Consider the following 18,277-nt stretch of genomic DNA (forward strand, 5'->3'; position numbering starts at 1 on the left):
GAAGGTTGGTGTCGTGAATTAAGTGGATACGCTCCAAGATGCACTGTCAATTATGTCGAGTAATTGCTTTATTAATATTGCGAGCGGTGCTTTAGTTAATAGTTCAATTACGGAGAGGTTATTATTATAGTTAAAGTATAAAATGCCGCCTTTAAAGAGAACTTTTAAATAACTACTTTATCCACAAGTTGTATTTATGAATAGTCGACTATATCAGTTTCAGACATCGCTGGTTCATCCGGGTGAATTTTTATCATTTAAAATTAAAGCAAACTGGCTTGTATTGAAATATCACAACTTTAAAAGATGAATTAACTATTTCAAAAATATAGAAAGTACTGAATTATAATTGAGATTCTCCACCGCCTTTGACGAAAAAAAAAGTACTTCATTAGTGTACCCCAAGCTAAGTCTTATCTCAATTGGATTTGACTTCCAGTCATACACTCAAGATGTTTTAACAAATTATTTAACCTATTTTTTTCTTTTGTTTCCAGTAAACAATGACGATGGATAAGCAACTGGTGTGGGTGCGGGACCCCAACGAGGGGTTCATCCTCGCGCGCCTGCACGAGCTGATGGGCGAGGAGGCCGACGTCTTCCCCATCGACAACCGATACCCCAAAAGAGTCTGCAGCTTCGAGGATATATTCCCAGCCGGGGATCCTGGAAAAGATGTTGAGGATAACTGTGAGTAATGACGAATACTTGTGTTTCTAAATTGATTTCATTATTCCCGAGTAAGACTTTTCTTTATTATTTATGTTTGGTTACTCGGTGACGAATACTATTGCATGCTATAGAATATTTTTCTTTGGATAATATTGGTTTCTAAAATAGTTAGACTTAAAAAGGCAAATAGCACACCAAGAAAAGTATCAAATTGGATATGGCCAAGAATATAATGCTAAAGGAATCATTAGTATTTTTTATATTTTTATACATAAAAGTACCGAGCAGTAATATCACCTATATAATCACTCCGTTATGAGATTCAGAACCCATCATCAGTTTTTCAATCCAAGACAACATGGTCTTGTAAAAAGTCTCGACTCTCGGCTTAATGATCCCCGAGACGCCGTCACAGATTAAATAATAATGATGCTTTGAGCAAGCCCCGATCAATGACCGTCCCTTCTTGTAAGACAAAAGGGCCTTGCCCTTAGACAGTTACCAACAGTAACATCTTTAGTTACACTTAACTTTTAGATATTGTTGGTAAGGCATCCCTATCTGACAAGAATACCATTTTAATTGATGATTGTAAAATAGTTGAATGAAAAATAGTTTCTTAGAAGTCTGCAAAGCAAATATTTACTTTATTATATCCTTTATAAAGACTACTGATAAAAATAGAAAGATATTGTTATATCATTTATATCCATTAGTCCCGCCGCGCGCCGACCTTAGCCTTTACCTTAATACAACGCTATAAAATAAATATGCAACGTATGTATATTGCACAATTAAAGTTGCATAGACTTATAATCAGCACAGAAATGGCAAAGATTCTAAAGGTCAGAAAATGGATAAAAGTATTACAGAGAACTTAATTGCAATTGAAGTGTAAAAAGGGAAAAAAATGCGGACGAACCAATACGCGGGATCTAAACTCCTTTTGTGCAAGATATGATAATGTCATATTTATATTATAAGAAGCAGACAAGCTGTCTTGTCAACATTAATCCAAAAGGCATGTGGATGCAACCAGTTTTAGCCATGCACACCATAAGCGTGATAAATAAAGATGTTTCACATCACTCCATGACAAGTGCATGTCTCGGGGTAGTATTAAACGTGCACGTGACCACACTTAATCGATATACACGCTCGCTCACAATTATCGATACAGGATAGACATCGATCTCATTATAATAGGCTTTTAAATCGATACGAAGCTAGAAACGATTCCAGAAGCTGAAACCAGTTTAGAATTATGTTTCCCACGGTTCTCTCGATTCTTGATCGAGAAAACTAAATAAATCGAGATTTGTTATTTATGGCTCGAGTGTAAATGGACACGTTGGGAGGTGAAATCCCCTTAGAAGGACTTAAATTGATCTTAATTGTCAGGATAATATAGAGTTACTGAGAAATTGAGGTAGAAAAGTGGATAATTCAGCCTTTATAGTCCATAAAGAAATTTCATCTACGTCTAATGTTTCCTTTAACCATTCTGCGGCCTTACAAAATCAACGCTGTTTAAAATCCCACGTAATTGTTTAGTCTGAAGATAAGGAAATTCAATTTACATTGCTCTACGTAAAAGTACATATCCGAACGTATATGGATGTAGATATTTCTATATTTATCGCTGAAGACGCTGACTATCTCCTTAATCTATTTATCTGACTAAACCAATTACTTCCAGGCGAGCTGATGTTCCTCAACGAGGCAACGCTACTGAACAACATTCTAACTCGATACAAGAAGAATAAGATTTACGTAAGTACCGATAACTGAGTCATGCTTGAAGTTTTCACCTTGAAAATATTTAATACGTCGGCACTCGCCATAGAGTATTGATTCAGTTTTCCTTGACTAATTCCTTTTACTATCGCTTATTTTATTAGCATTGTAGATTATTTAATAGTGTTTTTATCACTTGGTTATTTATTTGATAGAGAAATATTGTTATTGAATTTGTTTGCAGATGCTGTTTATCATAGCTTCGATATTCTTTTGGAATTTCATTTTTTTTTTTAAACGGGAGGGTGTGGGACATGTGTCCAATGAACAAATAGAAATTTCGCCAAATAGCCAGTAACAAAAAAAATGCATAATGTAGCTACAGCCTATGTCACTATATCCAGCAGTATTTTTTAATTATGACGTTATGCAATTAATCACCCTCTTTACTAATTTTATTCTTATTATGATGAACTAGCTTTTCGCCCACGGCTTCGCCCCCGTCGAGGTCGGCTATATCGCGTTTCCAAGAGAACTCTTCAAAAGTCCGAGATAAAAACTATCCTACGTTCTGTCTCAAGGTCAACTCTATCTCTGTACCAAATTTCATAAAAATGGGTTTAGTGGTTTAGGCGTGAAAGCGTAACAGACAGACAGACAGACAGAGTTACTTTCGCATTTATAATATTAGTAAAGATATACAAACTAGTATCTTGGTCTCTAATTTAGAAACTAGCATTGGGTATCCGACAAGGCATTACAAACTCCTTAAAAAAATCCATACTCATAAAACCCTTCTTATTTTCCAGACATACGTGGCGAACATCCTGCTGGCTGTGAACCCTTACGAGGATATCCCTGACATGTACTCGTCAAACACCATCAAGAAGTATCAGGGGAAGTCTTTGGGAGAACTACCACCTCATGTGTTTGCAGTTGGTGGGTCATTTGTAGTATCTTAGATCGAGGAACTTTTTTACCCGGAGACATTGACACGGACATCCTCAGCTCTGGAGAAAAGCGAACTGATTTCTCTCCTTTCCCCTGTCTTTTTTTCTTTCTTCCGTCATCGTGCCTGTTAATTACCTATTCCAAAACCCGAAAAGAAGACTTCTGGATACAAATGACCGAAAAAAAATCATTAATAAAAGTCCTGAAATCGGTAGAGTAATTCAACAATTCCCTTCCTTGCTTTCTTAGCATGAACTTTTGTTCACCCCAAATTCGAACTACCAAGACAAAACTTAACAAAGCCGATTAGTCCCAACGACCTTGTATACGTAGATAACTTATATTAAAATCTTGACTCCATTTGCATGACAAACCAAACAATTAATCCTTATCATATGACGCGAAACTGTAATGATGATGAGCAAATATATTCCTGATCACTGCACTTATGCATTGAGCTACCTACCTATTAACCAAAGGGCAACTTTCAAAAGAAATTCTCTTTCATCTTAGAAAGTGTTAATGTATTATTCAGTGTATGATCCCTTCGTGATCGTCTTAATACAAATTGCCTATAGCCTGAATAATGTATTGAGTGTAATCGTTCGTTGTTTCATTACGTTGCTAATTTTCCTCGAATGACTACGAGTCTGATAGTAAATAATGCTAAATGTGTTCGGCAAACAATAGATGTTCCACTTTTGGTTATGACGTTTTTTTATATAGTCGATAGTTTGCAGATGGTAGACCACAAAGATGACGAATGTAAAATATAAAATGAAAAGAAAATTGAATCTTATATTCATTGCGATAAGCATATTGTTTCTCCTTTATTACAACTGCAGTCCTAGTCTTATTCCCTAATTCGCATTGACACAGATAGGAAATTGGGCAAGGCCTATGAATGAAGTGGACCTTAATATTAAAGAGTTAAGTTTAGTTTGGAAATTACCTACCAACTAACTTTTTTTCCAGTTACTTCTATTGCAGTAACTAATATGGTTCTCTCCCACTTTATTTCATTCCCAAGCGAGCTTCAATATTTCCTAACCACTTTCCATTAAGCTATCATGCTATCACTATATAGCTATGGTACTTCTAGACTTATTTCCACAATATCAGCTTAAACCCTGCAAAAAACCCTTTAAATATATTAGCAAAACAATATCTAATCACAGCTGTACTTTTCAGCCGACAAGGCCTTCCGTGACATGAAGTCCTTGAAGCAGTCGCAGTCCATCATAGTATCAGGAGAATCCGGTGCGGGAAAGACTGAGTCCACGAAATACATCCTCAAGTACTTGTGTGACCTTTGGGCGAAGTCAGCCGGGCCGGTCGAACAGAAGATTCTAGATGGTAAGTGCATTACTTATGATGGTACTCTTCTAATGTACCCTCTTTGTGAGGTGAGGTGTATATTTCTGTGGGTAGTTGGAATAATTATTATAAAAATTAAATATAACACATTTTTAGTCAATTGATTTATAAGTATAAAGACTATTTAAAATTAAACCATCCTTTGCCTAGTCAAGTTGCAGGACTCATTTTTATCACGGACAGAAAATAACATACTTTACATACGTTACTAAACAAATTTTTTCAAGGGTGCTTTTTAATACGACGTTAGGCGCTGATCGGTTTTCATCGGCTAACATCGGTTGTATAACAAGGCAAGAACAGGATAAAAAGTTAGACAAAACTCAACTCTATTAACACAAAAGCTTAAAGTAAATCCCTTACTTCACTATTCAATATAGGCAACCTGCAGGTCTCTCAAACAAACCTACACAATAAGCAACATCGACATCACAAATATGCAAAATTACAAACCATGTTTCATTCGCCAACGCTCAAATGAATAAATTATACATTATTGATGTAAAACATGTGACGTGTAGCCAGCTGATACATTAATGGAAACGTATTCATGTATAAATAAACATGCTTAATAATGCAATATTACTGCAATACATTTGATTTAATTTGATACCAAAATACCAAGTTTCATTGACACATATACATAATATGTGCAAGATTACCTGCATTATGATTTATGTAAATAAAAATATAACTTAATTGATGATTATCGAATGAAACAGATGAATATAGTTCGTTTTATTTGGAATTGGGTAACTTCTTTATATGAAATAAATAAATAGTGTCAACTTGTAGCATAGGTTAATCTCATAAAATCCCATAAATAAGTAAGTGTGAGTATGTTTATTACCTCTTCACGGCAGGACCGATTTCGATGAAATTTGGTATCTAACTTACTGACACTATGGATGAACACAGGCTACTTTCATCCGACTGCTTCATGCTCATGCTTAATTTTAAAGCTAAAATGTTTAAAATAAAATCTTTGTTCAAAGCTCAATGATACAATGAATTAAATTGCTGCTCGCAGAGAGCGAATCAAACTGTCGTCTCACGTTCTATTAGAAAATAACTATTAAAACGTATTTTAATTCTGAAACGCTAGCATTATTGTCAACTAAATAACCTTAATAAGATCTAAATAAAAAAAGGAACTAACGAAAGTATTTCAGGTTAACTGTATGTAAATACACAACTTGTATGCAAGTTTAATAGAGCATTGGTGATAAAGGGATGTAGTTTTTACTCCAATTTAAACTATATATCTATTACGATACAACTCTTCAAGGCAAAGATACGTCATACGAGTATATAAAAAAAGCTGTTTATTTTTTTTCTTAATTAAAGTTTATATTTTGTTTAGGCTAGATAGTTTTCTAAAAATAACAATATTTCCATGAACTTTGTAGGAAAACCCACCTTTTGTATTATTTTTACTAAAATAATTTTATTCTATTTAGAAAAACGGTAAAAAATATGATGGGAATTTAAAAACGTAGAATTATCCAGAACTAGTACTGAACAGCTTGTGATAAATCATTTGATTCATATTAAAAATACCTACCATATGTTTACCTAGATAACTTGGATTATTACATGTATTTTTTACCTGAAAACTATCTACAATTATGTAAACATTGCAAATGAAACTGAAGGTTGTGACTAGTATAATATAAATAAAATATAAATAGATATATTCCTATAACCTTGGTACTTGTAGTGTTAATGACGTTTATTGATCAATGAGCTACATTGAATACCGCTGCGTATTCTGTTACTCGTTTTTATTACTGTAAATGTAATTTGTAACACAATTTACATCCTGCTTTTAAAATGAACCTTTTTAGAATGGAGTGGGTTAGGGGTAAAAAAAAAGTAAAAAACAAATTCAATTAATTAGCTAGAATAATTATAATTTATTTATTCACTTTCTTGTTTAAACTATCCTGTCTTTCAAGTTGGAATAAACTGAACACGGTGTGCATATTTAATACTAGCTGTTGCCCGTGACTTTGTCCGCGTGGTTGGAAGATATAAGTTGGGAATTTTTGAATGGAAGCCCTCGAAGATAATAAACAAACAAACAAACAAACTCTTCAGCTTTATATATTAGTATAGATAAATAGTTTAGGACAAACAACGTCACGCTTAATTTATATAAGTTAGGATTAAGATTAAACATCTATTGAAAGACCTTTTAACGACTCCATTTTTTTAAATTGGATGACTAAATTAAATCCTTTCTTACAGCCAATCCCATCCTAGAAGCATTCGGAAATGCGAAAACAACTCGCAACAACAACAGTTCTCGTTTCGGCAAGTTCATGGAGGTCCACTTCAACAACAAGTACCAGGTCGTGGGCGGCCATATATCTCATTACCTTCTAGAAAAGTCTAGAATATGCACGCAGAGTGCCGAGGAGAGGAACTACCATGTATTCTACCTGCTGTGCGCAGGCGCACCCCAAGAGTTACGCGATGCTTTGAATATCACTAAACCCGATGATTATTTGGTAAGTATTTTTTTCGTATTAATTATAAGATTCTTATTATTTAATGTAATCAAACGTGAACTCACTATTAAAGACTCCAATTGAGTCCGAATTATTGAAACGAATCCAGAAATTACGCATGAATATCCATCAAACAAAAAAAATACTAATGAAAGAGTCAAATCAGTTACTTTTTGTATAATTTATAATTTTAACCTTTTTATGTAAGTAACAATTTTATTAAACTTTAAATTCCTCTTTAGTTACAAGCGTATTTTCCAAACTATCTTAATAAAAAACAACAAAATTATTTTCGTGTCACTATAACCCTTTATTCGACGACGTGCGATATACTTCTCATAGGATAAAAAAAATCTATATAAAAAAAACGAATATCTCTTTAGAGTTCTAGGTGCTATTTAATGCAACCTTAATGATCTACCTACGTTGTCAAAAATCAGTAACATACTCACATCAACGGGACGCGAACAGTCAGTGACGAGATGGCGGGAAGGAAGGACGCGTTGCGAGGGCTTTCGGTAAGTTGAGTTTTATTCATTATTTTAGGGATTATTTTACTCGTGATATCATTGAAAACTAAAGAAAATGCCCCCGGATAGCTAATAATATTATTTTTATTGTCTTACTAAGTTTAATTTAGTTATTACGACCCCCGAAACATGTATGTCCAGTATACTTCCCAATGTCAAATTACTAATGAAGTGACTGCTAAATACTATGTCCAGTATTCTTCCCCTTGTCGACTTAATTGAAAACTAAATACTAAATCGTATGTCTAGTATTTTTCTCATTGCCGTAATATTAGAAAACGTATATTTGTAATTATTCAACATAAAAATTTTAGGTATTCGCAGAAGAAATATTTTAAAACTTATTTATTTGATTTTTCAGAGCTTTAAGTCTAGAGGACATCGTTTAGTAGCATTAGTGCCGCCTCAAAACACTTCTTCGGATATAGATAGTGGTTCTGAACATGACAATGAAGAGGAAATTGTTTTTCATAGAACTGAGGAGTTGTCTTCTTCATCCTGCCCTTCAATCGATTCAGAAATTGAGCGCATGAATATATTAGATAGTTCCGAAAACGACACACAAGGCAATATTTCAAACGACAGTGCTGAGGTAAACATTGATGCTACGACAGGAAACGAAAATATTCAAATACAAGACCGTGTTTGCGTTAGTAGCTATGAGAATAACCAAGTCGAAGTCGAAAAATAATTTGGACCCTGAGCGACCTCCATTGACTCCAATAATTGACAACGTGCTACTACCGAGTGGTGAAATCAATTACAATGCCTTGCCAAGTATGGCTTCATTATTGTCAATTCCATCACCAAATACTTCGTCTATGGCTAGTCCATCAACACCAAGAACAACCAGACATAAGAGGACACTACCAATACACTCGACGCCAAATGTACGAGTAGCAAAAACTGCTAAGAGAACGCTAACTGTGAGTTACAAATGGAAAAAAGGACAATTCAGACACAAAGCTGACATCCAATCAAACGATTTCGTCTTTGATTTACCAGACACCGACTCCCCGTTAGACTTTTTTTATTTATTCTTCTCCCCAGATATATTCATTGATATCGTCGACAACTCGAACTTGTATTCAACCCAAAGAACCGGTAAATGTATGCAATTGACCATCGAGCAGCTGAAAGATTTTCTTGCAATTCTACTTATCATGGGTATAGTGAAAATGCCTTCTTATTTAGACTATTGGTCTACAGAATTTAGATATGCCCAAGTTGCCGACATCATGCCAGTAAAACGATTCGAGCAGATTCGACGAAACATCCACTTTGTGGATAACACTAATCAGGACGAAGATCGATATTACAAGGTACGACCATTCATCGAAAAGATAAGAAGAAACTGCCTTTCTACAGAAGAAGAAACGAAATACAGCATAGATGAGATGACAATTCCATATAAGGGTACTAAAGCAGGAAATCGGAGACAATACAACCCCATGAAACCTAGTAAATGGGGATTCAAGAACGTCGTACGCGCTGGTGCGTCTGGAATTGTCTATGATTTTCTATTGTATGGCGGCGATGATACCTTCCGGTATATCAATTTTAGCGAAGAGGAAGAGCAGATGACACTGGGTGCTAAAATGGTATTAGCTCTTTGCAAGACAATTCAGACTCCAGGAAGTGCTGTTTATTTCGATAATTATTTCACGACGCTCGACTTGGTCTGGTATCTACGTGAACACCGAGGGATTTTCAGTCTCGGAACCATTCGGCAAAATAGATTGAAAGGTTGCACCAAGGGACTTTTGAGCGACAAGGAACTAAAAAAAAAAGGCAGAGGTTCATTTAGTCAAGTCGTTGACAACGACAAAAAGATCGCCATTGTCAAATGGTATGATAATAAAGTTGTGACATTGGCTTGTTCTTATGCAGATTCATACCCACTTCAAGAAATTAAAAGATGGAGCAAAGAACTGAAAAAGAAAGTGAATGTCCCGTGTCCACAATTAGTTCGATATTATAATCAACATATGGGAGGAGTCGACCTGTGCGACATGTTGATAGCTCTCTACAGAACATCTTTCAAGAGTCGTCGTTGGTATATGAACATTTTTGGCCAAATGTTAGATATTACTGTTAACAATGCTTGGCTTCTCTATAGGAGGAAATGCAACAGGAAGAGCCTCAAAAACATAAGCCTCAAAAAGTTCAAACAGAGATTGGCGGTTGAATTGAGGCAAAAAGGAAGACCAGTTCAAATGGAACCACCCAGTCCGCTACCGAAAAAAGCGATAATCCAAAACCCTAGCGCACCGAGGCCCCCAGATTCTGTTCGTTACGATAGCTGCAACCACTGGCCTAAATATACAACATATGGACGTTGCAAGTTCTGCAAAGATAATAAAACGAACGTGCAATGTTCCAAATGCAAGCAGAGGTTGTGTTTAGTGGCGAAAAGAAATTGTTTTTATAATTTCCATAATAAGTAGAGATAGACAGATGACCAAAGAATACATTTATGATATTAATAACTAAGACTGATTGTTTTTGAAAAATATAAATGTTGATTATTATGAAGACTGATTGTTTTTGAAAAATATAAATGTTGATTATAATTATGAAGACTGGTTGTTTTTGAATAAGATTTTAAGTTTTTTAGATATTTAATAATTATGTTCAGAATTTATTCGAGTTCTTTGTACTTCTAAGACTTCTGTGTTCCTAATAGTGATTTAAGCGCAACTAATGTAACTTTCAGACATTTTTTTTTAAATATAATGAATATTTTATGACAAAATCACTTGTTTATTTTATTCTGTGTCTTTGACAATGGGAACTGTACTGCACATGGTAGGAGTGCATTAGTTTCTTACGAGCTTGGTAATGTCCAGTATAATGGACGGTGGTTTTTCAGGAAACTGAAATAAGTAGATTTTTTTCAGTATTTTTCCTAGGGTTCCTTTCTACCTAAAAGCAAAATATGCAACATTTTTTTTAAATTAAAGTAATTAAAAAGTCCGTCGAATTAAGGGATAAAGTACTTAATTCTATTTATAAACCTTCAGTAAAAACACAACATAATTAAAAACAAAATAGAACGCATGAGTCATTAGCGGCCACCTTGGACAAGGTCGCTCATTACAATGTATGTTCCTAATTAAAATTCCAGTATTACTTATGTTAGGTAACGAAAACAAAACGGTCAACAATTACGCTGTCGTCACTATTGATATTTGTATCGCGTTTTTGGCGCCTTCGTCAGTTAGGGAAAGATATTGCTATGAATGAAAAAAATACAAGATCCCGGCCCGTGGAGAACAATTATAGATATAAAACTTAATGACACAGACACGTGAAGGTTTAGGTTGATCTGAACAGATCCTCTTCTATAATGTAAGATTCTTGAAGTAAGATTGTTGTCATTGGTCATTGTGGAAACGAGACAGCGCACTACATTGGCTATAGTGGTGTCTCACTTTCCTACAGCAGCCACAGTCCGGTCTACACATAGACCTTTTAGTTATCAGAATTAAAGTATACCAGAACAATAGACTGATTATTAATTTTTCGTCTTTAGTATCTGAAGAATGGTTGCACACAATACTTCACGACACCCGAATCTGAAAAGAAACTCAGTGCTAACCGCAAGAGCAAGCTGCAAGAGACCAAGGGAGGTCTGCGCGATCCCATCTTGGATGACGTTGAAGACTTCCAAAGGTTGCACCAGGTAAGGAGCATCTTTCATTTACTGATCAAAATGCGCCAGGTATACGGACTTAGAGATTTTGGGTCTTTTTAAAACTTAAATATATTTGTAGCGTGGCGAAAAACAGGTATGGATTTTTCAGAAATAAAATATCACGTTAGGTTTCATCAAAAATATATCCGTGTTACTTTACTGGTAAAGAGTCCCCTCTATAATTTTTGCCGGAATAATTATTTGGTTAACATTTTGTTTTGAATATCAGTTCAGCATTGCGTTTGTATATACCTAATTTGTTTTTAACATATCATATCTTTTACATCTTCAAAATACCGTGCCGATAAAGACCAGGCTTTTAAAGCAATTTCCATAACTGACAATCCGACAAAAAGCTTCCCACTAAACGCTGTGTATGATTCCCTCAGGCACTATCCCGCGTAGGCCTGTCCGAGGAGGAGAAGTTCGCGGTGTACTCGGTGGTGGCGGGCGTGCTGCACCTGGGCAACGTGCAGTTCGAGGAGGACGCGGGCGCGCGCGGCGGCTGCCACATCAGCGCCGCCGCCGAGCCCGCGCTGCGCGCCGCCGCCGCGCGCCTGGCGCTCGACCCCGACCCGCTGCGCCACGCGCTCGTGGCGCGCCTCATGCAGAGCGCGCGCGGCGGACACAAGGGCACCGCCATCATGTACGTATATCTCAACTATTATACTCTAATACAAACTCAAATTTTTATTATTCTTGTCCTAAGGTTTTGAACGCTATAGAGGGCACCACCTAATAAAATAAAATTTTGTCTATTATGGATTTCGCTATACGTGGTTGTAGATCGGTGTCTTTCTATCCACAATTGCCAAACTTTAAATGGGTTGGAAGAGGGACAGTAGAGCCACTTCCTACAATTTCTATTCCCTTTGTTTATCTAATCTAAAATTGGGTTTAATTTTCAATCGAATATTTTACATTCAATGTAAAAACAAAAAATAAATTCACTGTAAAACACTTTGCCAATACCATAATATACATATATCATATCAAGTCATCACAAACCTTGTACCACAGGGTACCACTGAAGACATACGAAGCGAACAACGCCCGTGACGCTCTGGCCAAATCTATCTACAGCCGCCTGTTCGACTACATCGTACACCGCATCAACGCCAGTATCCCCTTCCAGGCCTCCGCCTACTACATTGGCGTACTCGATATTGCTGGGTTTGGTAAGTTTTGAAATTTGACCCCAAATTGTATAATGTGTCCACACGTTCAATTACTTATCTAACTCTTTAAATAACAATTATAATTAAAACTCTTTTTCTTGCCAAATAATCTTTCTTAAGTTTGATGACGATTGACAACGGGCTATATTATCTTGTATAGGTAACATTCGGGTAGCGTGCAATGGTTTACCCTATTACCCCTTAATAATAAATAATATTCAAAATCTTTAATTTCTCTTCAATAATTTTCATAACATCAGACCTAATATCAAAAACATCAACCTAAATATGTAATACAATACATTTTCTTCTAGAATACTTCCAAATGAACAGCTTCGAGCAGTTCTGCATCAATTACTGCAATGAGAAGCTACAGCAGTTCTTCAACGAGCGTATCCTCAAGAACGAGCAGGAGTTGTACAAGCGCGAGGGTCTTAACGTTCCAGAGATCAGATTCGTTGACAACCAGGATTGTATCGGTAGGTCAAAGAAGTATCATTTTATCTGGAAGATACAGCGGTGATAACAAAAAGAAACTAAAACTTGGTTCTAAGTTTTATAGTAACTTTTGGTGATGATAATTTTTTATTTTTCAATAGTTTACTCACTAGTATTTATTGGGATTACCCCCGTGGTTTCGTTAGTGTTTTTAGACTTTGGTTGAGTTGAGTTAAACTTAGTTTGGTTTTGCATAATTTCAATTTATTCTAAATTTTAGCACACTGAAAAATATTTGCAAATTTCATTGACACTTAACATTTGCGTCAAGTTTCAAATGATTAACAATAAAAGATACGATCTACGCTGTAGATCATTAAGAGTTTTGTTATGACCCCATTAGGGTTAGAAACAATATTGTTTCTGCGAATAGTACTCATTAAAATATATTTCTTTAACCAGACACCTCAGTTTAACCGCGACCATGATCCTTATACTATCAAAACGTTGCCAAAATAAAATCAGGAACAAATCTCAATTGAATCCGCTCTGTAAAGTGTTCTAATAATGAAATTAAACCGTCTCACAATATTTCCTTTTGCGTCTATAGATCTGATTGAGAGCAAGCATCACGGCATCTTCCACTTGCTAGACGAAGAGTCGAAACTGCCCAAACCAGAGTTCGGAAACTTCACACATTCCGTACACAAACACTTAGGGGCTAATAACAACAGGTAAGTTACTATTTATTACTGATGAAAGAAGTTTAAATTAACAAAAGTTATTCAACCCTCTTCTTATGAAATTTTCCCCAATAATTTCTGTACAGTATAGTCGGTCTGTTAAATTGTCAATACAAAATGTGACCAATTTTCTTGGGTTGAATCACCCTTATTAATTTCGACAGTATTTTACAAGTATTTTCGTTAAACCAATAAATAGGACGTGCTTATCCATAACATCTAACGCCATTTTTTTTTCAAGTTTGACATACTAACCAGGGTTCTTTCTACAATTAATGTTGGAATCAAAGTTGGAATTGGAATATATGAATCATTATATCTACTTTCTATTTAGATTACAACTGCCCCGCTCGTCTCGTCTTAAGGCGCACCGCACTCTGCGTGACGATGAAGGTTTCCTTCTACGACACTTTGCAGGCGCCGTCTGTTATAATACGGTAACTATATTCATTTCAAATTATTGTTAAGTTTTTGCCTTTTTTAGGTCTGCGACCAGGTGTAGTAGAAGAAAACGTTGAGTCATTAAATTCAATATCAAGAAACAGAAACTGACAACTTGAATTTGCTATTGCACTACATGCAACAGAGCCTTGCATTTTTAGATCTGAAATTTACGTTCTTGGAAATAGGTTACGGACGTTAGATAAGGCTGGAAGCAATCTGAATCCCAAAGGGTTTTAGAAGAAGAAATGTAAATTATTTGGAATGGCAAAATACGTCAAAAGTTAAATGAAGCTCACATGAGAAAACAAATCATTTAGAGAGGGGATGGTACTGTAAAAGCTTTAAATTGACGAGATCCGTGAGGTTTAATGCGTGTATTCTTTGTATCACTGTTACGGAATAAGGGCTGGTGGGGTCCGCATAGTGCTACCAGCACAAATTAAAGTTGGGTTGCCAGCAAAAGCAGCTTTATTTATCTTCTGACGTAATCCTAATCCTAAATCGTAAATCCTATTCAATTTGGTCTAATTGAAAGACGGAAAGTTTCCATTTTCAACCATTTGTTTTCTAGCCCATTGTGTCCCACTGCTGGGCAAAGGCCTCCCCCAAATCCTTAAATTTTCTTGCATACAAACCTTTCTTTTTGTTTTTCTAGAACCAATTCATAGAGAAGAACAACGACGCTCTCCACGCGTCCCTCGAGTTCCTCGTACAGGAGTCCAGCAACGCGCTCGTGCAGCAACTCTTCCAGAACACCGACAACAACAACGCTAAAGGAAAACTCAACTTTATTTCCGTGGGCGCTAAGTTCCAATCTCAACTGTCGCAGCTGATGGACAAGCTGAAGGAGAATGTAAGTTCCATTTTGATATGTAGCTTGTTAAGATTCATTTTTGTAAAGCATTCATTCGGTTGTGTTTTTTTTTGGAAATTATGTTCATTATAACATAAAAAGTGAATTGAGTAAAATAAAACAATTATTTCGGATATCTTAATAATATAACGTTAAAAAGTGTCTTTTAAGTGAGTCTTGAACTCTTGCGTCGTCATCATCATCTGCCTCGAAACCCGTGAAATCGTTACCTATGACGAGAAAGTAGATATTTTTAGTGATTTAGACATTATCAATGGATATGACGCCTAACTACTAGCATATCAATACAGGCCTAATAATTAGTGTTTTATTGGTCTGGTTAAATTATATAAGTGGTTTCTTAGGTTTCGAATGTTAGACATTGAAAAAAAACGACTTTTACGGATTTTATCGCCACCCACATCTTACATCTTCTGTCAAGACGAACGCCATCAGTCTCAGTCCCGTGACCATAATACCTGCAAAGGAAACGTCGGGAACTAAAATCCGAAATGAAACCGCGATAAAATCCGTAAAAGTAGTTTTATTTCAAAAAATTATATTAGTTGTTAACAACCAATGGCTACATTCACTAATTCGCTACGTTTACTTAGGGCACGAACTTCGTCCGCTGCATCAAGCCCAACCCGCGCATGGTGGGCGGCGCGGTGGAGGGCGCGCTGGTACTGACGCAGCTGCAGTGCAGCGGGACCACGGCCGTGCTCGAGCTCATGGAACACGGCTACCCCTCGCGCGCGCCCTTCCACGACCTGCACGCCATGTACCGCCGCTACCTGCCGCCCCGCCTGCAGGAGCTCTCGCCCAAGCTCTTCTGCGAGGTACGTAGTAGGCCACGCACTCTATGGAGGGGTATGGGTAGTATTTTTTTAGATGGGGATAGCCGAGCGGTTGGAGTAGCACACCTCGAACCACCCCTTTTTTTGTTTTCCGTTTCGAAGACACGGCGTGGGGACATGTCGGACTTCTACCGACTAAAAACACCCCGACTCTGGCTAGCTCTAGTCCTTTGGGCTCCTTCTCAAGGGATAGGTGTAAGAAGCCCACCCCTCACTCCTCATAAAAACGAGTGCGCTGACGACGCGCCCGTTCCCTTCTTTTCCTGCTAGCTGGTCGAGTGACAGGGTGCCCTCCCCGCCACCCGCAGGCCCGACCTTACGGTGGCCGTAGGTCCTCCATCCTACCCAAAAGAGTTGTTGCGCGGTTTCGATCCCCCAAGACATTTGTGTGATCCACGAATGCAAGTCCTCAATCTGGGTGCCTGTGTGCCTGTGACTTGTATTTTATCTAGGACTTGGTTTGATTTTAAAATAAAAACAACGAATCATTCTATATCAAACAGTGCTGAGTCTTTTACTAACATTTAATTATTAAATTGTCTCGTGTTATATTTGAATATTCGCCAATAATTCCATCTCCGATCTTTTTAATCGCCCAGGTTCCAACTACATTATCTTATCCTGAATGACCACTGATGACTGAAATGTTGGCTCGCTAATAATATTCTAAAACTTGTTGCACAGGCCATGGTCCACAGTCTCGGTCTACACGACAAGGACTACAAGTTCGGTGTGACCCGTGTCTTCTTCCGCCCCGGCAAGTACTCGGAGTTCGACACTATGATGAAGTCCGATCCCGAGAACTTGAAGTCCATCGTCGACGCTGTACTGTCCTGGCTCGTGAAGTCCAGATGGAGGAAGTCTATATTCGCTGTGCTGTCTATTATTAAATGTAAGTTGATTTATTAGTAGTTATGTGTAAACGTTTACTTTGTGTTTAAGAAATGCAAAATAATGTCCCTAACTTATCTAGGTAAAATAAGCAATAAAAATGTCTTTTAATATTCTAACTCTAACAATTTTCCTTCATGCAAGAAAAAAAACACGTAAAATGTTTTTGCACTATCATTTCCTCTGAATTATCTTACCTGTGTAAAAGTACAAAAAAAATATTAATTAGAGAGTTGAACATGCGTAGGTGTCACTTAACACAATCCTGTGTGAAGTCCTGAAATGTCACTAAACATTTGTTTTTCCCTTACAGTGAAAAACAAAATCATGTACCGTCGCCAATGCCTGATCCTCCTACAAAAGACGATTCGCGGGCATCTTGTCCGCCGCAAACACCGCCCGCGGTACCAGGGCATCGCCAAGATTAAGGCGTTACAACATAACCTCAAAGACATGGAGTCTGTGACGTCACAGCTCAAGAAAGACAAGGATAGCGCGCAAAGGAATATCGAGAACTTGAGGAATTCCATCAGAAATGCTTGTGTTGCTATTAAGGTATGTTAACATTCTAAATTGTAAAAAACTGTTTGAATTATTATTGTTTGTCTTTTTGAATCTATACTTCTATACTTAATATATAAAGCTGAAGAGTTTGTTTGTTTGTTTGTTTGAACGCGCTAATCTCAGGAACTACTGGTCCAAATTGAAAAATTATTTTTGTGTTGAATAGACCATTCATCGAGGAAGGCTTTAGGCTATAAACCATCACGCTGCGACTAATAGGAGCGAAGATACAATTAAAAATGTGAAAAAAGCAGGGCAGTTATAAATCATAACTTATATCTCCTACCCACGGGGACGAAGTCGCGGGCAACAGCTAGTTTAAAATATAGAAAATTCAAGAAAATGTACCCAAACTCTTCTCTTTAATTTAAAAGTAAAAACCCGTTCGTGGCGTTAAGGACGTGTTCATTTTTCGAGAAAAATAAAACTGCACAGCCCTTTTACTCCTATTTAGGAGACATTAACGCATATTAGTTTCATTTCTAAAGAATTAAACATTCATTTTTTATTATTATTTAGCTAGGCGATTTTGAGGAATCTGTCTAAGCAAGCTGTTGGATAAAATAACTGAATAGACATATATCATGATTTAGATTCCTCATGAAAGTTATTTGAGAAGAACACACTATTATTAACATTTTCTCACATTCTCCAGAGTAATGTGAACATAACACGTGCTGAAATCGATCAACTGTCAGCCAAGTTGACCAAAGACATTGAGACCCAGATGAGTGCGCTACAAAAAGCTATGGTTGACCAGAAGAATAGGTATGTCTTTTCTTTTTTTTTATTAAAAAAAACTTTACTCTATCTTGGATATTACCAAGTGATA

General features: G+C 36.6%; 2 protein-coding genes across 6 annotated transcripts in view; both read left to right on the forward strand.

Annotated features, from left to right (window-relative positions):
- LOC113500466 (myosin heavy chain 95F) overlaps nt 1-18,277 on the forward strand; it is a 44,682-nt gene that overhangs the window by 18,810 nt on the left and 7,595 nt on the right. For all 5 annotated transcript variants that reach the window (XR_003401206.1, XM_026881276.1, XM_026881277.1 and 2 more), the window contains exons 2-17: nt 498-690; nt 2,372-2,445; nt 3,219-3,348; nt 4,552-4,716; nt 6,988-7,250; nt 11,316-11,465; nt 11,867-12,123; nt 12,498-12,655; nt 12,970-13,134; nt 13,704-13,827; nt 14,171-14,273; nt 14,936-15,133; nt 15,748-15,972; nt 16,675-16,882; nt 17,195-17,436; nt 18,101-18,213. Coding sequence is in view for 4 of the 5 variants with exons in the window: in XM_026881276.1 (XP_026737077.1) it covers nt 504-690; nt 2,372-2,445; nt 3,219-3,348; nt 4,552-4,716; nt 6,988-7,250; nt 11,316-11,465; nt 11,867-12,123; nt 12,498-12,655; nt 12,970-13,134; nt 13,704-13,827; nt 14,171-14,273; nt 14,936-15,133; nt 15,748-15,972; nt 16,675-16,882; nt 17,195-17,436; nt 18,101-18,213 (2,762 nt within the window). In the remaining variant the exon portion in view is untranslated. The remainder of the gene's footprint in view (nt 1-497; nt 691-2,371; nt 2,446-3,218; nt 3,349-4,551; nt 4,717-6,987; nt 7,251-11,315; nt 11,466-11,866; nt 12,124-12,497; nt 12,656-12,969; nt 13,135-13,703; nt 13,828-14,170; nt 14,274-14,935; nt 15,134-15,747; nt 15,973-16,674; nt 16,883-17,194; nt 17,437-18,100; nt 18,214-18,277) is intronic.
- On the forward strand, nt 7,265-10,310 carry LOC113500468 (piggyBac transposable element-derived protein 3-like). The gene is made up of 2 exons (XM_026881281.1): nt 7,265-7,768; nt 8,142-10,310. The coding sequence occupies exon 2, from the start codon at nt 8,383-8,385 to the stop codon at nt 10,225-10,227; it is 1,845 nt and encodes a 614-aa protein (XP_026737082.1). The 5' UTR covers nt 7,265-7,768; nt 8,142-8,382; the 3' UTR covers nt 10,228-10,310.

The sequence above is a fragment of the Trichoplusia ni genome, chromosome 14 (genome assembly GCF_003590095.1).
Source record: "Trichoplusia ni isolate ovarian cell line Hi5 chromosome 14, tn1, whole genome shotgun sequence".
Classification (NCBI taxonomy): domain Eukaryota; kingdom Metazoa; phylum Arthropoda; class Insecta; order Lepidoptera; family Noctuidae; genus Trichoplusia; species Trichoplusia ni.